This window comes from Epinephelus moara, chromosome 10, assembly GCF_006386435.1.
Source record: "Epinephelus moara isolate mb chromosome 10, YSFRI_EMoa_1.0, whole genome shotgun sequence".
In the NCBI taxonomy this organism is placed as follows: domain Eukaryota; kingdom Metazoa; phylum Chordata; class Actinopteri; order Perciformes; family Serranidae; genus Epinephelus; species Epinephelus moara.
In genome coordinates, this window is record NC_065515.1 from 1,300,008 (window position 1) to 1,318,320 (window position 18,313).

The following is an 18,313-nucleotide window of genomic DNA, read 5'->3' on the forward strand; positions in this document are numbered from 1 at the left end:
AATATTGCTTCATTGGCATCCTCCCATGACCCTCTACCACTGTGCCAAATTTCACATGGATTGACCAAGTCAGTGAGGAGAAAAAAAAACGTGGAACAGACAGACACACACACACACACACACACACACACACACACACACACACAGAGTTTTCGTCATTATATAGTAAGATGAAAGCTATCGCTGAGCTCTTTCTGCTGCTAAGAGGTTGTGAAGTCTTATCCAAACCCAGAATTATTAATCAAAAACTAAAGGCTAAACACTGAGCACACTGAGCTATTTAGAGCCAAAAAGTGTGTGATTGCACTTAGTTTATTTTCAATAAATGTTAAAATATTGGTCATTAAGTATGTTGTCCTGCATACGTTTATGATGTTTTAATATTAAAGAGTGTGGTGATTTTTTGTTTTGGCCTGTCCTGTCGGTCAAATGTCACTTACACTCTGGTTCTTACCGCTGAAAGACACTTCATTTAAAGTCAACAGAAGCATTATAAAACTTACAAAACCCGCCTTGGTTCATCTTTCCACTGCTCCAGCAATCACCATTTCTAGATTGGTTGAAATTAACTCTTAATTCACCCAGTTAGATGTGAAATATGATGCCTCTATACATGCTTAAATCACTGTTAATTTAAATGGAGTCAGGTGGGTTTGGCTGTGGTGATTTTGTGGCTGTTTCTGGTGAATCAAAAAGGATCATACTCTTCAACATAAAGGTCTATCTCTGTAGATAGATGCTGTCAGACACTTGTAACAACAAACTGAGGCTGCCAGTGACAATAACGAGCACTTTTAGTGGATGTAAATTGACGGTGTGAACATGTGCCGAGTGGTTTCACAGCAGCAGGCCTCTGTGCTGAATACTGGACCAATTTCAGAAATTGTTGGTCCATCAGTCCGTCCCTTTGAAACCACCACCTCAGCTGATAAACAGAGGTCCTACCTACAAAAACAACTTACAAAATCCTCCAACCTGACTCCATAGTCTTCAGTTTACTCACCATGTAATCACAGGCGGGGCTAAAGGCATTGGTGCCACAGACATACATTGTAGTCTCGTTCATTTTGTGCAGGGTCCGAATGTAGTTACGGCATTCCACCTGCAACAAGATCCAGCAGAGAGAATGCCAAGGTCAGAGCTTTGTTAGTTCAGCCGCAAAAACACAAACATGCCACATACATATACTGACAGCACTGGCTGCCTGAGGTTGAGCTGGTGACCAAAAAGGTCAAGGCTGTGTACGTGCATTTTCCACTCCTTCCTTTATTTGGACACTCAGTACAAAGCTGTAAGCAAAGCACTTCAAAGAGAATTCTAAAAAGGAAAAAGACTCCCACATAAATGATTTACAAATGCACAGAGATAAACTGCACTGGGGAGTAAACTGCTTTCAATCATCAACAGTCATCCTTTCAGGCTGTATTCTTAGCCTAGAAGTAAAACTTAGCGTATGCAAGCTCTGTTTTGAAATACATTACACAAACCTCGGCATGTTTTCCTTTGTACTTGCACTCCCTCTGCTTCTCCTCGGTAACTCGCCAATACACCTGCATCAACAGAGGGAAAGTGTCTTGTCAAAGCATGCAGGAACAGTGTCGCAACCCGCAGCACGACAGTGGAGCCGCAGCCCGTTTACCCTACACATGCATCATTGTTTATCTAACGTCAAGACCAGTCAGGTCACTCTAGAAGGGTGTAGCTACCTGCTGGCTGGGACACCAGTCCCTCTTCAGTTGTGACTGTTAGCTGTAACTGCAACTAAGAATCAACAGGCTACTGTCTGTAGAGTTCAACAAGGCCATTATTCATTCAAGTTCCTTATGCAAATTTGCACAAGACAAACAGACAACAGTGTTGACCTGGCTGCTGGTGTGAGAACAGGTCATTACACAATCTGATGTGAATCTGTGAGCATGTTCTCAGCCTCAAAATAGTGAGAGAGAGCAGACAGATGTACAAAGAGTACACTTACTGGAGGAATGAAGTGATTATGAAATGTTACTGAAATGCTCTTGCAGCCAAGATGTGTCTGAGATGTCAGTGTTGCACAATTTATTTTCTAACTTTATTCCAGTTTGCTTTTTTTTTCTTGTGTACTGGGTACGCTCACTTTGTCAGTCTCCAAAAATCCTTCATATCAGACACTCTGAGGGAAAATGTTACAGGTATACTGTGCAGGATTGTCGTGAAGTGTTCGTAAACATGCTCAAAGTGAAAGTAAAACCCAAATCCAAATTCACTCTCGTTTGGCATTTCGCCTCCCTATGCGTTTTGTTTTTGGCGCTGTGTCTCTTGGATGCCTGGCACCTTTTTATAAAGCCTGGACCTCACCTGAGCGCTGTGGGTGTAAGCACCCAAAAATGTCCCGAGCACAGAAAAAGAGAAAAAAAAAATAATACAGGCAGAAGGCGGAGCCTCTGCAGATAAATACACCGCCACACACTTCTAGAGGGTTGTAAGGGATGATTGTACGGGTCTATACGTTTGTTTTTTAGGGAAATCCTGCAGAGCATACCTTTAAAAGGAATACTTCACTCCCCAAATGACCATTTGTATATCAATTACTCACCTTGAATTCATGACAAAACCTTTGTTTTTCTCACATGCCTCTGCCGTGAACGAAGATTCCAAAAACAAAGAAAATTCTTGATACACTGACGAAAACGGCGACCGCATTTAACAACTGCAAAACTATATCAAAACGTGCAGTGTAATCATTTATGCAGTCAAATGCGCAGAACTTCCCATGAAGACAGCCCTCTCTGACAGGGAACGGGACTAAATGTGGAACATATCAATGCTCTCTTCACTGCCAGACTCCATTGCGAAAAACAGTAATTTTACCTCGCTGATCACAGGAGCTGTTGATCTACCACTGCCTTGATCATTTAGTTTGTTAGTGTTATTTTGTGACTTTGTTAGTTCAGTAGTTCATTCAGCGGAAATCATTTACCTCGCGCCCCCCTCCCAGTCTCCACAGGTGTGCCCCAGGGCTCTGTCCTGAGGCCCATGTTATTCATCATCTACTTACTCCCCCTTGGTCACATTTTCCGTAAAAACCACATTAATTTCCATTGCTACGCGGATGACACCCAGCTCTACATCTCCCAAACCTGATTCCACCCTCCCTCCCTCATTCCTTACTGACTCCCTTCATGAAATAAAGTCCTGGTTCACATGCAATTTTCTCAAATTAAACAGTGATAAAACAAAAATGTTAGTAATCGGCACTAAATCCACTCCAGCCAAAGCCCACAGTTTCACCATATCGATTGACAATTCTTCCATCCTCCCCTCCCCTCAGGTAAAGAGTCTGGGTGTCATCAACGACAGCACGCTTTCCTTCTCATCCCACATTAACAACATAACCCGGTCAGCCTACTTTCATCTCCGCAACAATAACCGCCTCCGCCCCTCCCTCACACCTCACTGACCTCCTTCCTATCACCAAACCTGCTCGCACCCTCAGATCCTCCTCTTCTATTCACCTCACTGTCCCCTCCGTTCGCCTCACTACCATGGGGAGCAGAGCATTCAGCCACTCTGCTCCCCAACTCTGGAATTCACTCCCCCCTGACCTCTGAAATACTGATTTACTTTGAGGAGAGCAAAGATAAGTTTCACTTTTAGGGTTGCCTGTTTGGGAAGTACTAAGCATATAACTGGATAAATGAGACTTGGATTTTACTGCACAAGTTGTGTGACAGTTTTGCTGTTGTGGAAAGGCAGATGACTGTGACTTTAATTCATCAAGACTTTTCCCAGTTTTTGGATTGGCATGCAAACAGCAGTTTTCTTCACAAATTCAGCGTAGCATGGGGCGAGTAACTGCTGCAGCAGTGGTCATTTGGGGGGTGAAGTATGTCTTTAAGCTGAACCGCTCATAACGTACAGCCACACCAACACCACCTGTGATGCGTGGCCAGCAACAGACATGAGTTCCTTTTATGTGGTTGTAAACTATAAAGTTTTAATCCATGATAAAGAAAGACAAGTCCGGCCTTGAGTCTCTTCCTGATTATTTGATGAAATGCCTTCAGCCACTTTGATGAAATATCATAAATCTTCAATAAATCTTTTTTATTTTTAATCTGCAATAATTAAAAGTTAATTAATAACTATATTATCAAGGCAAAGACAGTTTGCATGTTGATCTGTAGCTGATCTGCAGGCACGTGTGTGTTTATCAGTTGTTTTACAGCTGATCAGGACAAAGTGCCAGACCTGCTGACTCCGTAAACAGATCTTTTTTTTTCATGAATCTCTTCACATGTTCTTACCACATCCTTCCTGACAGAGACGTTGTTGATGTCCAGAGCGTAAATGGCCTCTCTGGCTCCCAGCAGCAGCACGCCCAGGTCATCTCTCATTAGCATAGTGGAGTAGTTGAAGATCCCCTCTTCTCTGAACAACTTCAGCTCGTCTAAAAAAGGAGAGAATCTGCATTACTTTCTACATTTCAGCTGCTGTGACTCGGTGCAGTTGGGAAAATGCTCCCACAGCAAAAACAAAATGCAAATTCATTGAAATTCAATAAGCCTGTCCCAGCCAGCACAAAAACTAAGAAGTTGAAGTTGCACTGCTTGTTCACATATCATAGTGAAACTATTCAAATGCATCCTTGAGCTGATACAGTGACTCCCAGAAACACAGATTATGCCTTGATGACACTGAGAATTTGACTCACTCTGGTAGGGGACGGTCATTCGGGGAACACAGTAGTGATTGCTGAGCGCACTAAATGAAACATGGAGCATCAATCCACAGACGATGCTCAGGGCTGAGAGAAGAGACATGGCTCAGAGTCCAGGTTTGTCTTAGTGTGGAAGAGCTGCACAGTCCAGCTCTGCCACCAAAGCACCCGATCAGAGACAGAGCATGGTCCACGGTCTCAGTCCAGATGTCGCTGTTGTTACACTGTGGTGACGTCACTGTCCTGGACATGTGCCGCCCTGGCACAAGTCATCCTCTGAAGGCAGTTCATAAGTATGTTTAACCAGGCCTGTGGGGTGCAGCTCAGCCTGCTTCGGTTCAGTTTGAAGTCGGCGTCCAGCGTGGTGAGTATCTATGTCGGTGTTAGCCTCCAGTGCAGTGCTAATGAGCGACTGGTGTCTTCTCTGGAAGGAGGAGCAGAAGCCATGCTGCCCAGCTACTGGTGAGGGATGCTGGAGGCGATCATCTTAACAGTGCCCACCTCTAAGAGAGACATAAAAACATCTATGCATTAAATTATTAACGAAAGATCCATCACATGAAAAGACTTAATGCTAAAACTGGAAATAATTTTAGGCTTTTCATCTTAATAAATCCTCATTTTCTGTTGCATACTTTATCATTCATGAGTGATTATTATTAAGAGCTACATCAAGATTTCTTATCATCTCTTTTCCATAATTGCAAAGTGACTGTGATGGTGTCTGCCAACAGTTATTTACCTTATATCATAAGATGAAAGTGAGCGAGAATGAAAGAAAGACAGACATCAGATGATCATTCAGATCTTTAACCTCAACTGTGACCGTAAGAAAATCCTGCCTCTTAAAGGAGCACTCCTGCAATTCAGCATCATACTTTCATGAAAGGAACACCTCACCCACAAAATGATAATCTGTATATCAATGACACCCTCTGTGTTACACTGAATTAATGAAGAGACTTTTGTTTGTCTTGCATGCCTCAAGGGTGAACGAAGAATCCAAAAAATTGAGAAAATTCTTGCTGAATTTGAGTAAACATCTGTTTACAAATTCTAACACAACTTGTGCAATACAATCCAGTCCAGGGGTAGATTACTGAACGGGCCTACAGGGCACAGGCCCAGGGGCCTTAAGTGTCAGGGCCCCCCCATCCTCTACAAAATAGACTCAAAATGACCACAAAGAGATGCAAAGCAACTACAGAGAGACTCAAAACACAGACATCTGGAGGGAGCTCGGAGTAGAGCCGCTGCTCCCTCGCGTTCAGAGGGGTCAGTTGAGGTGGTTCAACATCTGATCAGGATCCTCCCGTTAGAGGTGTTTCGGGCACGTGCCACTGGTAGGAGGCCCCAGGGCAGACCCAGAACACACTGGAGGGATTGCCCCTTTAAGAGGCAGGATTTTATGGTCACAGTTTTCTGGTAAAAGATCTGAATAATCATGTCTATCTCTCTCTCCTTCTCACTTACCATCAACTAACTTCATACATTTCTTTATAATTATATAAGCTAAATAGCTATTTCCAGACACCATCTAATATTGAAAGGATGGAACATCAAATCTTGATGTGGCTCAACGTACTCGTCATCCGTGAATGATCAAATATGCAACAGAAAAAAAAGGATTTATTTAGACTCATAAGGCTGAAGTTATTTCCACTCTTAGCATCTTTTCATATCACAAGAAACAGATTAAAATCAGAACGGTCCAAATCAACCAAGACATCCTGGCTTTCAGTGCAAAAACACTGCATCCTACAATTCCCATAATGCAACTTAAAAGCATGTTTCATCACACTTCTTGCCTGGTAAATGCCTTTCAAGTTCACTCACTTCTGTATCAGAGGATTAGGTATATTTGTCAAAGACACATGTGGTTTGCAGAACAGGGACAAATATAACCTGTTGTTACATCAGAGAAGTCGAGCACCACTTACAGTCACAACAATGAGAAGTTCATATCTGTGTAAACTTCTCAGAGGAAACCGGTGTCAAGTGAAATGCTGCCATGCTGCCCCCAACCCCCACTCTCTCTTCCTCCTCCACTCTGTCTCTTCCTGTCCTCCTCCCCGATAAGAACCTGCTTCCTCTGGGCTCAGCGGGGTTCACGCAGCAGAGGGGATCAGTTCAGGTTTGGGCATGCATGCAGATGACAATAATTCACAGCTTTAGCGCTCCATCCCTACCCTGGGATTCATGCTGAATTGAGACCTACCACTTCTTTGGGCGAGTTTCTTTCTGTTTCGACTAACTGAGCAGCGCAGGCCTCATCCAAAATTCATCAAGGCACTTTTTCTCAGAATGACACACAAAGCATACTTAAGAGCAGACTCGCAAGGTAAAAACTACACTCTTATCTTTTTGGTGCACACACTGCTCCGAAAGCAGCCGCGTTGCACGTCTGCTTTGCAAGTGTTGTTTAGATTTTCGGCTCGCAGAGAAAAAAAAATACAGCAGATTTCACAGAGATGCATCCTTTGAGACGCACAACACAGAGCCCTCGCCTGTTGACAGAAAATGACAGCATCGAAATTTCCTCGAGAGACAGCCAGGCGCTCGCTCCCTTGTGCCTCTGAACAACCTCGGTTTTGAATGTGCGTTTTTGCAACAAACTGCCATGCTCCCACCTTGTTGTTACTTGACACAGCGGGACGAGCCGCTGCATGTATAGGACTGCTCGTCTGTTGTCAGAGCGCCGATGTCTTGCATACTTTCCCCCTCAGGCTGTGAGGGGCAGGGGGCTGCAGGTTGAGCGCTTCAGCTGAATGAAATGACTGCAGGTTGTTTTTCACAGCAGTCTGACAGATACTTCCAAACAGTGCAGACAGGCAGGTATGGCTATAACAATAGAAGAGCACGCAGCAGTTGTCCCTCTCTTCTCTTCCCCTGTTTATCCAGGGTCACACTCACACACTGACATGTGCACGTGTGGCTGGAGTGTGTGTGTGTGTTTAGGGGGTGGAGGCGACGAACAGCTGAGGCTTTACACACATTACTACCAGTCACCAGTTGCTCAGAGCTGCTTTTCGTATAAAACAGGAGCCTTTAATTTAATCTGTCAAGTATCTAAATATAAATGAGGTTTCAATCTTTTCATGGTGTAAGATTTCTCACGTTAAAAACTCAACTCTGACATATCGTCACCTTACACTGTAAATGTATCGCAGTGAACAACCTGTTCACATGTTCAGCAGACGCTCAGCAGCATTAACATTCATTTGAAGTCTGCGTCTGGCAACCTGACAAAAAAATAAGTCCAACATTTACTCTACTTTAGGTCCGTTCAGGTCAACTCCACAGGGAAAATATGTGGCTCTTTATCTGCTACGTGCTCCACGTTCTTCACCAGCTGGTTGCTAACTTTGTCTGTTTGTCAGTTGGAGGTGAACAGGAAGCTCACAGCAGGTCTATCAGAGCTGTGCTAGCTGAAAACAGCTATGTTAAAGGTCCAGTGTGTAGGCTTTAGGGGATATGTTGGCAGAAGTTGGATATTATATAATGAGTAGGCTTTCATTTGTGTGTGTAATCACTTGAAACTAAGAGACGTGTATTTTCGTTACCTTGGAATAAGCCCTGATGGAGTGGGTCCTCTTCCACAGAGTCCACCATGTGTATTCAGTAGCCCAGAGTGGAGAAACCAAACACTGGCTCTAGAGAGGGTGTTTCATGTTTTTATGTTGAAGACAGTAGGTTCTCTGACATGCTAGGGCCCCTTCTACACTGCCTGTTCAAGGCGGGAAATATCTCGCTGTTGTGTTGCCTCGCCATACTGTAAAAAAAGGTATGAATAAGAGAACAGGGGACAGCGGAGCTAGTAACGGTGCTGAATCAATGTATGTGTAAAAGGGACAGCCAGCAGGACGGGACCATGAGCAAAACAGGTGTCACATTTTGAGATTTAAAAAGCAGCTGGCAGCAGTTAGCAGCTAACTCAAAGGAGAGGAACAGCAGCCGAAAATGTCTGCAAATTGGGAAACTGGAGCTCATGCCCCCTCGCTGTGTACGATTGTGGAAAGGCGGGGCAGAGTTGTCTCGCCTCTAATCCAGGAATGGAGGAAGTAACAGCAACAAAACAAGGTCTGTGTGAAACGCACACGTATGGCAGATGTGACCCTGGATGGAATGGGTGTAATGTTTTCATTACGTATCATGTTGGAGACTTAAAAAGTAGCTGCTAGCAGTTAGCGGCTCAAAGAAGAAGCTATAAATGTACGCAAACTGGGAAAACAGTGACTTACCCTCTGTGCAAAGGACAAGATCTGTCGCCATATTACAGGCATGGTAAATGATTATTGTCATGTTATACCAATAGCCCCTTTTCCACCGCAGGAACTTTTATCATTTACCCGGGTTTTTGAAAAACCTTGGCGCGTTCCACCGAAATTACCCGGGTAAAAAACCTTCCCTCAACCCCAAACTTCGTAGTACCTAGTAGGGGGGTAGGACTGGGCGGGGCTGTGTGCTGAAGAACACTGATTGGTGGAAAACACACTTGCAGTGTTCCACACTTCCTGGCATGGGCAGCCGCTGCAAACTTTATTTCATTTACAAAAGCTTCACTTCGTTTGTGTTTTGATTAAGGATGGGTACCAAAACCTGGTACTAAATTAGCCCCGGGGCTAAATTATCAGAGACCATAGTATTGATAAACGCTAACGGTATCAGTTCCTTTCGGTCCTCCACATACACACACATCCACACATAAACACCTCTACGCGTCAAACGTAACTGGTGAACAGCCAAGCGGCCACGGTGGAAACAAAGTGAAGATAACTTGAAAATGACTCGAGTTGCAGCAGCTACACTCGTAACTGTAAGTGACATTAAACCTTAGCGAGTAAGAAGCCAGTACTTTAGTTTGACACTTATCTTAAAATTGGGCAGATACTTTAAACTGAGCTGCTGGCTGAGACAAACAGACCCAACTCTCTATCAGCATGTAACCAGCCAAATACAGGACACACGGCGAATCATCTACGTCACTGGCCTGATTTAAATGAATTTTCCGGAACATTGAGGTGCGGTGGAAATGCAAACCACACAGATTACCAGGAATTCTTTTACCCAGGTAAATAAATTCCTGGTAATAAAAGCTCCTGGTGGAAAAGGGGCTATTGTTATTGTTTAGAAAATGATGCTGATGCGTATGTTACATGTCACTAGAGGCCAACCGTGGCGTGTTACATATCATGCCTGTCATGCCTCTTTTGCCTTCAGGGCCTGATGTTATCATTGTTTGTTTCTGTGTAAAAATGCAAAGGAGGTGTAGAGAAGGGACTTTGTAGCAGCCGGTCTCTGTGTAAAAAGGGGCTTTGGAGATGAATGGGTGAGGGGAGGGGGATTCAGTCGGTTGCAATCTGGCACTAAACTACACACTGCTCCCTCAAGTGAGAGTCTGCGGGCTGGAAAACCAAAACAGCTCGCTAAAAGAAGCTAAACCTTTGTGTAGAGCTCTCTACAGTTCTGTTATAATTTTCTGTGAGTTGGTCACATGAGCAACACGTTTCACATTACTCACAGTCATTTGATCTGTTGCGGATTATTACAAAGATTAGTAAAGTTTAAAGTTTCCACAGAAGCAATAATAAATAAAGGGCTGGATAAAAGTAATGTCTGGATGGTAAGTTCATGATTCCAGATTCATGTGTCTACGTGCTCCACCTCTGCTGCCTCTTTGTTCTTTTTAATTAACGAGGAAGGACCCTCCCTCGGACTGTTTGACCCCCTCTACCTGCAGGGCTTCACAACATTATTGCCCAAACCATTTGTTACTGACACACTTAATAGCTGCAGACTTGATGGCATATTTATTAATACCAGTAAGTCATTAACAGAGGCCTGTGGAATTTGTCAGGTTGTGTACAACAGCTTCTGACATTATATTTTACACATGAATGATTTATTAACCACTGAAGTTTATGTAACCTCTCAAAATAATAATAAGCCACCATCACATTAGGTGAACTGACGCAAAGAGTGTGTTGTGAAATCAAGTCATGTCTTTTGTTGATGGGGGATCGATGTTGATTCCTGTGCAGCCAACAAAACCTGTAGTGTATATGTTACTCTCTCACGTACATATTATATTAAAGGTTGAGGTATTTACCTAAGTACAGCCATTCCTCATGCTTTATTTCAAATAGACTGGATTATTGCAGTGCTCTTTGTACTCACCCTCTGAAACTGTCAATTGAAATATTTCGGCTTATCCAGAATCATGCTGCTCGGCGCTTACTTAAAACAAGGAAGAGAGAGCATATTATCCCGGTTTTAGCTACACTCCACCTGCTCATTGTGTGTTTTGGAATAGATTTTAAGGTTCTTTTACTTGTTTTTAAACCGGCCTTGAAGACTCTCTGTCGCTCTATAGTGCTTCACCAGCTTTCAGATCTTCTACTGCTGTTTCTTTTCAATGCACACAATTATACACACAAGAAAATAGGCAGCACTGTTTTTGTCAACTGTTCTCCAAATTATGGAATACCTGATAAAAAAAGTGTGTTATAAAGCACCTAGCCAAATTTAAATGATTAAAGAAATCACAATTAGGTTTCAATATAGGTACTGTTCATGAAAACACAACACAGGTATTCTTTGCTCTGAGACGCTGAGGGGGCAGCCAAGTGACAGACTCTTGTTAGCAGCTAACTCAGCAGCACACACAGTCTATGGTAGCACAACACACACTCTTCGAACCGAAGAACGAGAGAGCCGCTGCGTGACGATAGCCTCTTGTTTAGCAGCTAACAGCAGCTAACGTTGGCACAGAGACACACCCACAGCAGTAGTAACTGTAAACGGGCCGGTTGTCGATTCAGGCTGAAAGACCAAGAGGTATGTCACCGACAGCTGTTTAGCTTTTGTTTTATAACTGTGGCATTTAAGAGAGATGTTTGCTCGTGTATTTATTAGACTGAACAAACTCAGAGAGCCGACGTAGTAAACTTGCCAGGGAGTGAACAAAACAGTACATGTGCTCTGACATAATGCTAGTTTCTATATAGTGGGGGAGGGGTTGTGTTAATGACGCTCCAGTGCGTCATCGAGTCATAATCTTAGGCCCGCCCAAAAAATCCTGGACACAGAAATGGTGAAAAACAGTTTAACTGTCTGACTCCACAGTTTAGTACCATGCAGCTCACAATCTTTTCAGTTTTCAACATGTACTGTTATAATGTGTTAAGAAAGAAATGACTGATTTTTCTTTACCTGGACTTTAATGTCAGTTTTCTCATTATTATTTTTAATAAGTCTCTCATTTTTGGTCTCTGTTACCTTCAATGAAACATCTTTTATCATCGAGGCCAGCAATTGGCAACCTTTACTATTGAAAGAGCCATTATTGGCCAAAAAATATACATTTTTTTTTTTTAAATCTGTCTGGACACACAAAACAAATTTAAATAAAGGTAACAGCCTATTGAGTCTAAATTAGCTCACTGACATTATGAACAGGTCTAAATGAGCATTCATAAATATGATTCACTACATGGTGGCGACTGCAGTGGGCTATTTGTAACTGTTATTTATTTATTTATTTTTTTTAAAGATATTTTTTGGGGCATTTTTGCCTTGATAGATATGACAGTTAAGCGTGAAGGGGAGAGAGAGAGAGAGAGAGAGAGAGGGGTAATGACATGCAGCAAAGGGCCACATGCTGGAGTTGAACCCGGGCCGCTGTGGCAACAGCCTTGTACATGAAGCATTGGTCGTGAACACAAATGAATCTGTCCACACACTATTAAATCCTTTATTTCCCTCCACGACTTTTCCTATTTGGATTTAGAAACCATAGCTAGCCTTGCTACAGAGACTCCAGGCTAACCACTGCTGCTATAGTTCCAGACTGTAGACGTGTGACGCACACTTTAGTTGATGAAATGTTATAACTTTTTTAAACTGATGTGCAGTCTGCACATTTTTACAACTGTAGAATGCAATAATCACGTCAGGCCTACGACGATGACAAATGAAAATGTGAATGTTTAAAAATAACCATTATTAATTTCCAGATAATTTCATGCCCCTGGCCGCAGGTTGCCTCCTGGTCGACACCTACTGACTCTGCATTGTCTAATTTTGTTTCCTTTTTGATATTGTTTTCATGTATTGCATTTTCATTGTGAAACACAATGAGCTACATCTCTCGTGTGAGAAGTGCTCTATGTAAAGTTTATTATTATAATTAAAATATGTACAGTACCTATTACAATAAATAGAAAAAATAATGTGAAACTGTCAGTCTGACATTTGAAGCACAAAGACAGCGTCATGGACGATGAGCTTTAACAAAACCTGAGCAAACAGTAAGAGTGACTGAAACAGTTTGTTTTACATCTGCAGATGTGAAAATGTATCTCCCACACACACACACACACACACACACACACCTTTACGCCGAGCATAAATCCTTAAAAGGTTATCACTGTGACTGCTGGTGGGTTTTTTTACTCATCAACAGCTGTGGGTTCAAAAGGCTGCAGATGAACTAGTACAATACGTTGAAGAAGCCCTCCAGCAGTATCTCCAGACACTCCAACCACTTAAAGCATGAGGGTATTTATAGCCTGTTCAGGAGCCTCCACCGTATCTACAATACTCTACGACGGATTCTCACTACGTGCTGCCTTCAAAGTAAAACCTCCAAACAGCAGCGACTGAAACGTGCACAGACAGGCGCACTGTTGTCATCGCCATGAGTCATAACAAATCCATAAAGCCGTGTGAACAGTCAAACAGCTGGAGTGAGACGTGACTGTGTGGGCCCGCGCTCTGGTGTACGTCTTCATTTGTGTGACTGCACGTCGCCGTGCTGTATGGGCGAGGCCTCCTCCGGCTGTAACTGATTTACCTGAGCGGCTGACTAACTGGTCTACAGGTTTGGTGCTGGTTGAGCCAATGGTTGACTGGGTTGGTAGCTTTTTTCCTGCCAGTCAGACGTAATCTGAGCGGCCCACTGGCAGGCCGGCTGGTGAGCTGGCTGTGATACAGTATTCCATCACAGGGGCCTAAACAGGAAACCGGTTGTGGGAGGCTGCTCACCTTTGACACTCCTTGTGTCACAGACTCTGTTGTGAAACACTTGCTGGAAAACACACCCCAGTTCAGCAGCGGGTGATATTTTTGCGAGCTCAGATGGCTAAAACAAACCATTCCTTTATCATAATGACAGTGACGCGCCACCTTTTGTTTTGATGTGCAGGAGACTTGTAATTAGCTGAAAACAATACTTCAGAAACATGCTGTGTGCACAGTCCTCAAGCATGTCACCACACGCATCATTAAGCTAATGGATAACCAAAGCAAACAGCACCATGAAAATGCAAAAACCTGTTCAATAAGATAGCTGCCTGTCCGCTCTGACAAATTACTTGTCATCGATGAGACAAGTCTGGTTGAGTGTAAATGCACGCCTAAACGCACACATACACACGGAGGTACACACACACACACACACACACACACACACACACACCCAGGCAAGTCTCAGCAGGAGACGGGCACAAAAGGAAAATGTGAACACCCGAACATCTCTGCTTGCTCGACCTGTGTTGTGTGACAAGTTTACTGACAGACGGGAACACCCATGAAAACAAAATGTGGTGAGCACTTCAGTTCGGATTTTAAATCAACACCGAGAACTGATTTAATGACTCTGACACTATCTGTGGATTTATTCAACTTAATCGAGTCAATGCCAGAGCTGCAGCCAACAATCATGTCAATATTTATTTTGGCCAGTTGATGAATTGTTTGGCAAATTATCAGAAAGTAGAGAAAGTAGAGGTGGGAATCAGCACAGGCCCCACGATAAAATATGATCCAATACTTAAGTCACAACTCAATATTAGTACTGCAATAACACATATTACCTTTTATTATCTTGCTTCATTAAACTGCAAATCAATTACTTGAGGAAAAGCTTAATCAACATGTGTTTTTTCTAGTTATATAAAGTTTTCAGTCTCTTCGTGTCCATTTAACCATTTTTATTGCAGCAAAATGCATCAAGTGAACTCAAAAAGCAACTGATTTTATTATTTGAGGCTACCAAAAGTTTAATTTGTATTTGCAATTAAAAAATCTGTACTTGGCGCCCATGTATTGCCAGGCAAAATATCACAATACTATCCTGAATTTATCCCCAACCCTTATAAAAAGTAACCACCATAACTTCCTCCAGCCCCGGTTGACCCTTCAGATGTCTCGTTTTGTCTGAGCAACACTCCAAAACCCAAAGATAGTCATTTCAATATGATATAAAACAGAGAAAATCAGCAAATCTTCACACTGGAGAAGCTGGAATAAAAGAATGTTTGCTGTTAATTGACTATTGGCCAACCAATTCAGCTCCAGTCAGTACAACGAACTGTGTTTGGGTGTACTGGCAGAAGAATGGCGAGATAATGATGGAAGCAGCAGATACGCAGCTTTCAAACACACAACCATGAACAGCTCTTTCCTGCTGTAACCCTCCTCCTCCAATCCTAAACCTTTATATGTGAGTTCATTATGAGCAGCAGTAACACGCTGGTTTATAGTGAACAGAAGGGAGGACTCGAGTCACATGACTTTGAGTCAGACTTGAGTCCTCATTTGATAATTTTAGCCTCAACTCGACAAAACTGAAAAAGACATGCAACTCGACTTGAACTTTAACACCAATGACTCGGAGGTTCACTTAGACTTTTGCGTTTTGACTTGAAGATACTTGATGCGTCCCCCCCAAGGTCAAAGACTAGAGAGTATGTTATTTTAAAAAGTGTGCAACGAATCAAATCATTTCTAGGGATGCACAATAATATCGGCACGTCATCGGTAAAACGAACTATTGGAATCGTCCAACATGGTTTTTCTTATTTTGCACAATGAAGGAATATTTCATGAATTGAAAAGTATTTTATTTCATTTCATTTATTGCTGTCACGACTTAAACATGCATAACATGTTAATTCCACTACAGAGGAGACTTGATGATCACTAAAATTAGGTGGGGAAAGAAGAGGATATATTGGTATCAGTTATCAGCCAAATAAGTTGATATATATCGGCATATCGGATATCAGCAAAAAATCCACTATCCAATATTGTGCATCCCTAATAACTTCCTGAATCACCTAACTAACACTATTCCCAGCAAGTCGACTCTTAATTCCCCAGATCCACTTTCTTTGAACTGATCCAACAGCGTCCAATCAGGCTGCCAGAAAGAACTGTGAAGGTGTGATGTCATGCTACTGAGCGCCAGCTGGAAAATAATGCGACCAAAACGAGCTTGTTCACGCACAAAACAAAAACAGGAGTAAGCAAAATGAGCAGGTCGAACATTACAGAGACGCAACAACTTCCAGCTTTGTTCGATATTTGAAGTTGTACAAAGAACGGCAAGTCGAGACTGATATTAGCATAGTTAGCGAGCTGATGCTAAGCTAATGTAATTACTGTGTTATTAAAATGGCATTACATTTGGTGAAGAGCGCATTATGACTTGTTTGGGACTCGGAAGCCTAATTTCAGGATTTGGGACTTGACTTGGGACTTGTCAGACCTGACTTAGTGGGTAGAGTGAGCGTCTGGTGAGCTGGCGGTGAACCAAAGCAATGTCCTTGCCACAGTGGCCGTGGGCTCAACCTGCAGCCCCAATAAAGACTTGAGCATTACTTGTGACTTGGTCCCACCTCTGAAACAAGTGCGTCAGTGATGCTGCGTTTCAAACCGACCTGTGTGGTCACCTTGTGCACGTACAGCTGTGGACACGTAAACCGACATGAAGCAGGAGTTCAGTGACCATCTGGTGAGTTCTGGAGTCTGATTAACAGCAAATACTGAGGGGAGAAAATGATCTTTGTTGTGGGGGCATCAGGTGACTAGTCATTACAAATATTGGCGTGCACACACGGTGAAACACAAAGGCAACATGCATCCTCTTCAGCTCAGACCACAGAGTTCCAGTGAGTTACGTCTCTATGAGGTTGAGCAGTGTGCAGCCCTCTCACTGACACCCTGTGACCCCACTGAGCTGCGCTATGACAGCTAGAATTGGGCAATCCCATGAGCAAGTGCACTGACAGCACTTAGTATATCCTCTGCTCCCTTCGCCTGTCACACACATGCATCATGTGCTTTAATTCTCACCCTCCATGAAACTGCACACACCCTGACATCTCATAAACTGCTGTAAGACACTTAAACTCAGTCACACTGCTGCAGACAGAGCGTAAAAACAGGCATTCAGATTTTCTCTTGGTGAATTATTGATGCATTTAAATAGATTTTTAGCTGCTTGTGTGGAGAAAAATAAAATTATTGACAAATGTTGCACAGAAGTTAAACCTGACCACAGGCTCACACGCTGCTGATTTCTCTCTCTGGAGTGTTTACAGAGAGATTTGCGCATTTAAAGGAGGCACAATAGTTTGTCACTGGGTTTTAACTGGAGAAAGATCTGTGTACTTAATCTTAATAAACACAGTTGTGATCCCAGAGCACTCTCCCTGCCTGCAGGCTCTAACCACATATCATATCCGCTGCTTTCACACTTGCACTGAAGCTTTCAGCAGAGACCCTACAAGTTGGAGCGCCTCTCCGTGTCCGTGTCCGCGGCGGTGGGAAGTGTTTGCACGGCTGCTTAAACGCATATCCTACCACTGCTTAGTGTAGCTTTCAGCTGCTATTATTAGATATATCCTATAATCTTAGATAAGACAGAGAAGTTACAGTGTGTGCACCTCTCAGCCTCACAGGTTGCCAGTCTAATTCCCAAACCCGCCCGAGCTCCGTGGAAAATAACACTCCAGTGGGACAGAGAAAAAAGCTGCGCACAAACAAGTGACCGAGTGAGCGGCTGGTCCGCATCAGACTCACCGGGACAGGCTGTCGGGATCTGCAGAGACCGTTGAGACTGCTGCTGTGTTTCTGGTCCTGGATCCGGCTCGACACTCTGCTCCACCTGTAACGTTCGCTCCACATCTGAGTCCTGCAGGGAGCGATTATCTGGCAGCAGCTCTCAGCGGAAGGCAGCGCCTGGTGATCATGTGACGTTTGATTTACCTTTCTTCAAAAACAGCCAATCAGTTGGAGCTGCAGCATAATGTTAATGTGCCCATGAGCTGGACTACCTGTGCTCTCAAGTTTTATTCTTCAAGTGTTTCAGTCACTAGTTGTGTTAAACCTTTGCACATTTTGCATTGGTTTCTCTACTCACTATTTGCATTTGTATTTATTTAGATATTCACCTCCTATAGTACTTTATAGTACTCCTATCGACTTTATAGTACCTTCTACAGTAAAATGAAATTTAAAAAAATGAAGTTGAATAAGATTTATTTCAATTTAATTTAATCTAATTTTATTTTATTTTATTTAAGTTAATTTAATTTTAAAAGTTAGTTGGTTAGTTTTCAGTGGTATCTGTTCATATATTTATCTTCATTTTATATTTTATTTTTTCCAGCATTCCTATTCCTTATTTTACAGTTTTTACTTTTAAGCACCTTCTACAATAAAATAAAATAAAATAAAATAAAATAAAAAAATAAATAAATAAAAAATAAAATAAAATAAAATGAAATAAATTTAATTTAAGTTAATTTAATTTAATCTAATTAGTTTAAT

The 18,313-nt window shown here is 42.6% G+C and overlaps 1 protein-coding gene across 2 annotated transcripts in view; it reads right to left on the reverse strand.

Moving 5' to 3' along the window:
• si:ch211-129c21.1 (uncharacterized protein LOC563087 homolog) overlaps positions 1-17,872 on the reverse strand; it is a 32,357-nt gene extending 14,485 nt beyond the window's left edge. Inside the window, exons 1-5 of one of the 2 annotated variants that reach the window (XM_050054073.1) lie at positions 17,564-17,872; positions 4,691-5,199; positions 4,284-4,426; positions 1,488-1,550; positions 1,004-1,102 (exon numbers count right to left, since the gene is read on the reverse strand). In XM_050054073.1, coding sequence (XP_049910030.1) covers positions 1,004-1,102; positions 1,488-1,550; positions 4,284-4,426; positions 4,691-4,799 — 414 coding nt within the window. In that variant the 5' untranslated portion in view covers positions 4,800-5,199; positions 17,564-17,872. Of the gene's footprint in view, positions 1-1,003; positions 1,103-1,487; positions 1,551-4,283; positions 4,427-4,690; positions 5,221-17,563 lie in introns of both variants that reach the window. The other variant, XM_050054074.1, reaches the window with a different exon arrangement.
• Between the last annotated feature and the right edge of the window lie 441 nt (positions 17,873-18,313).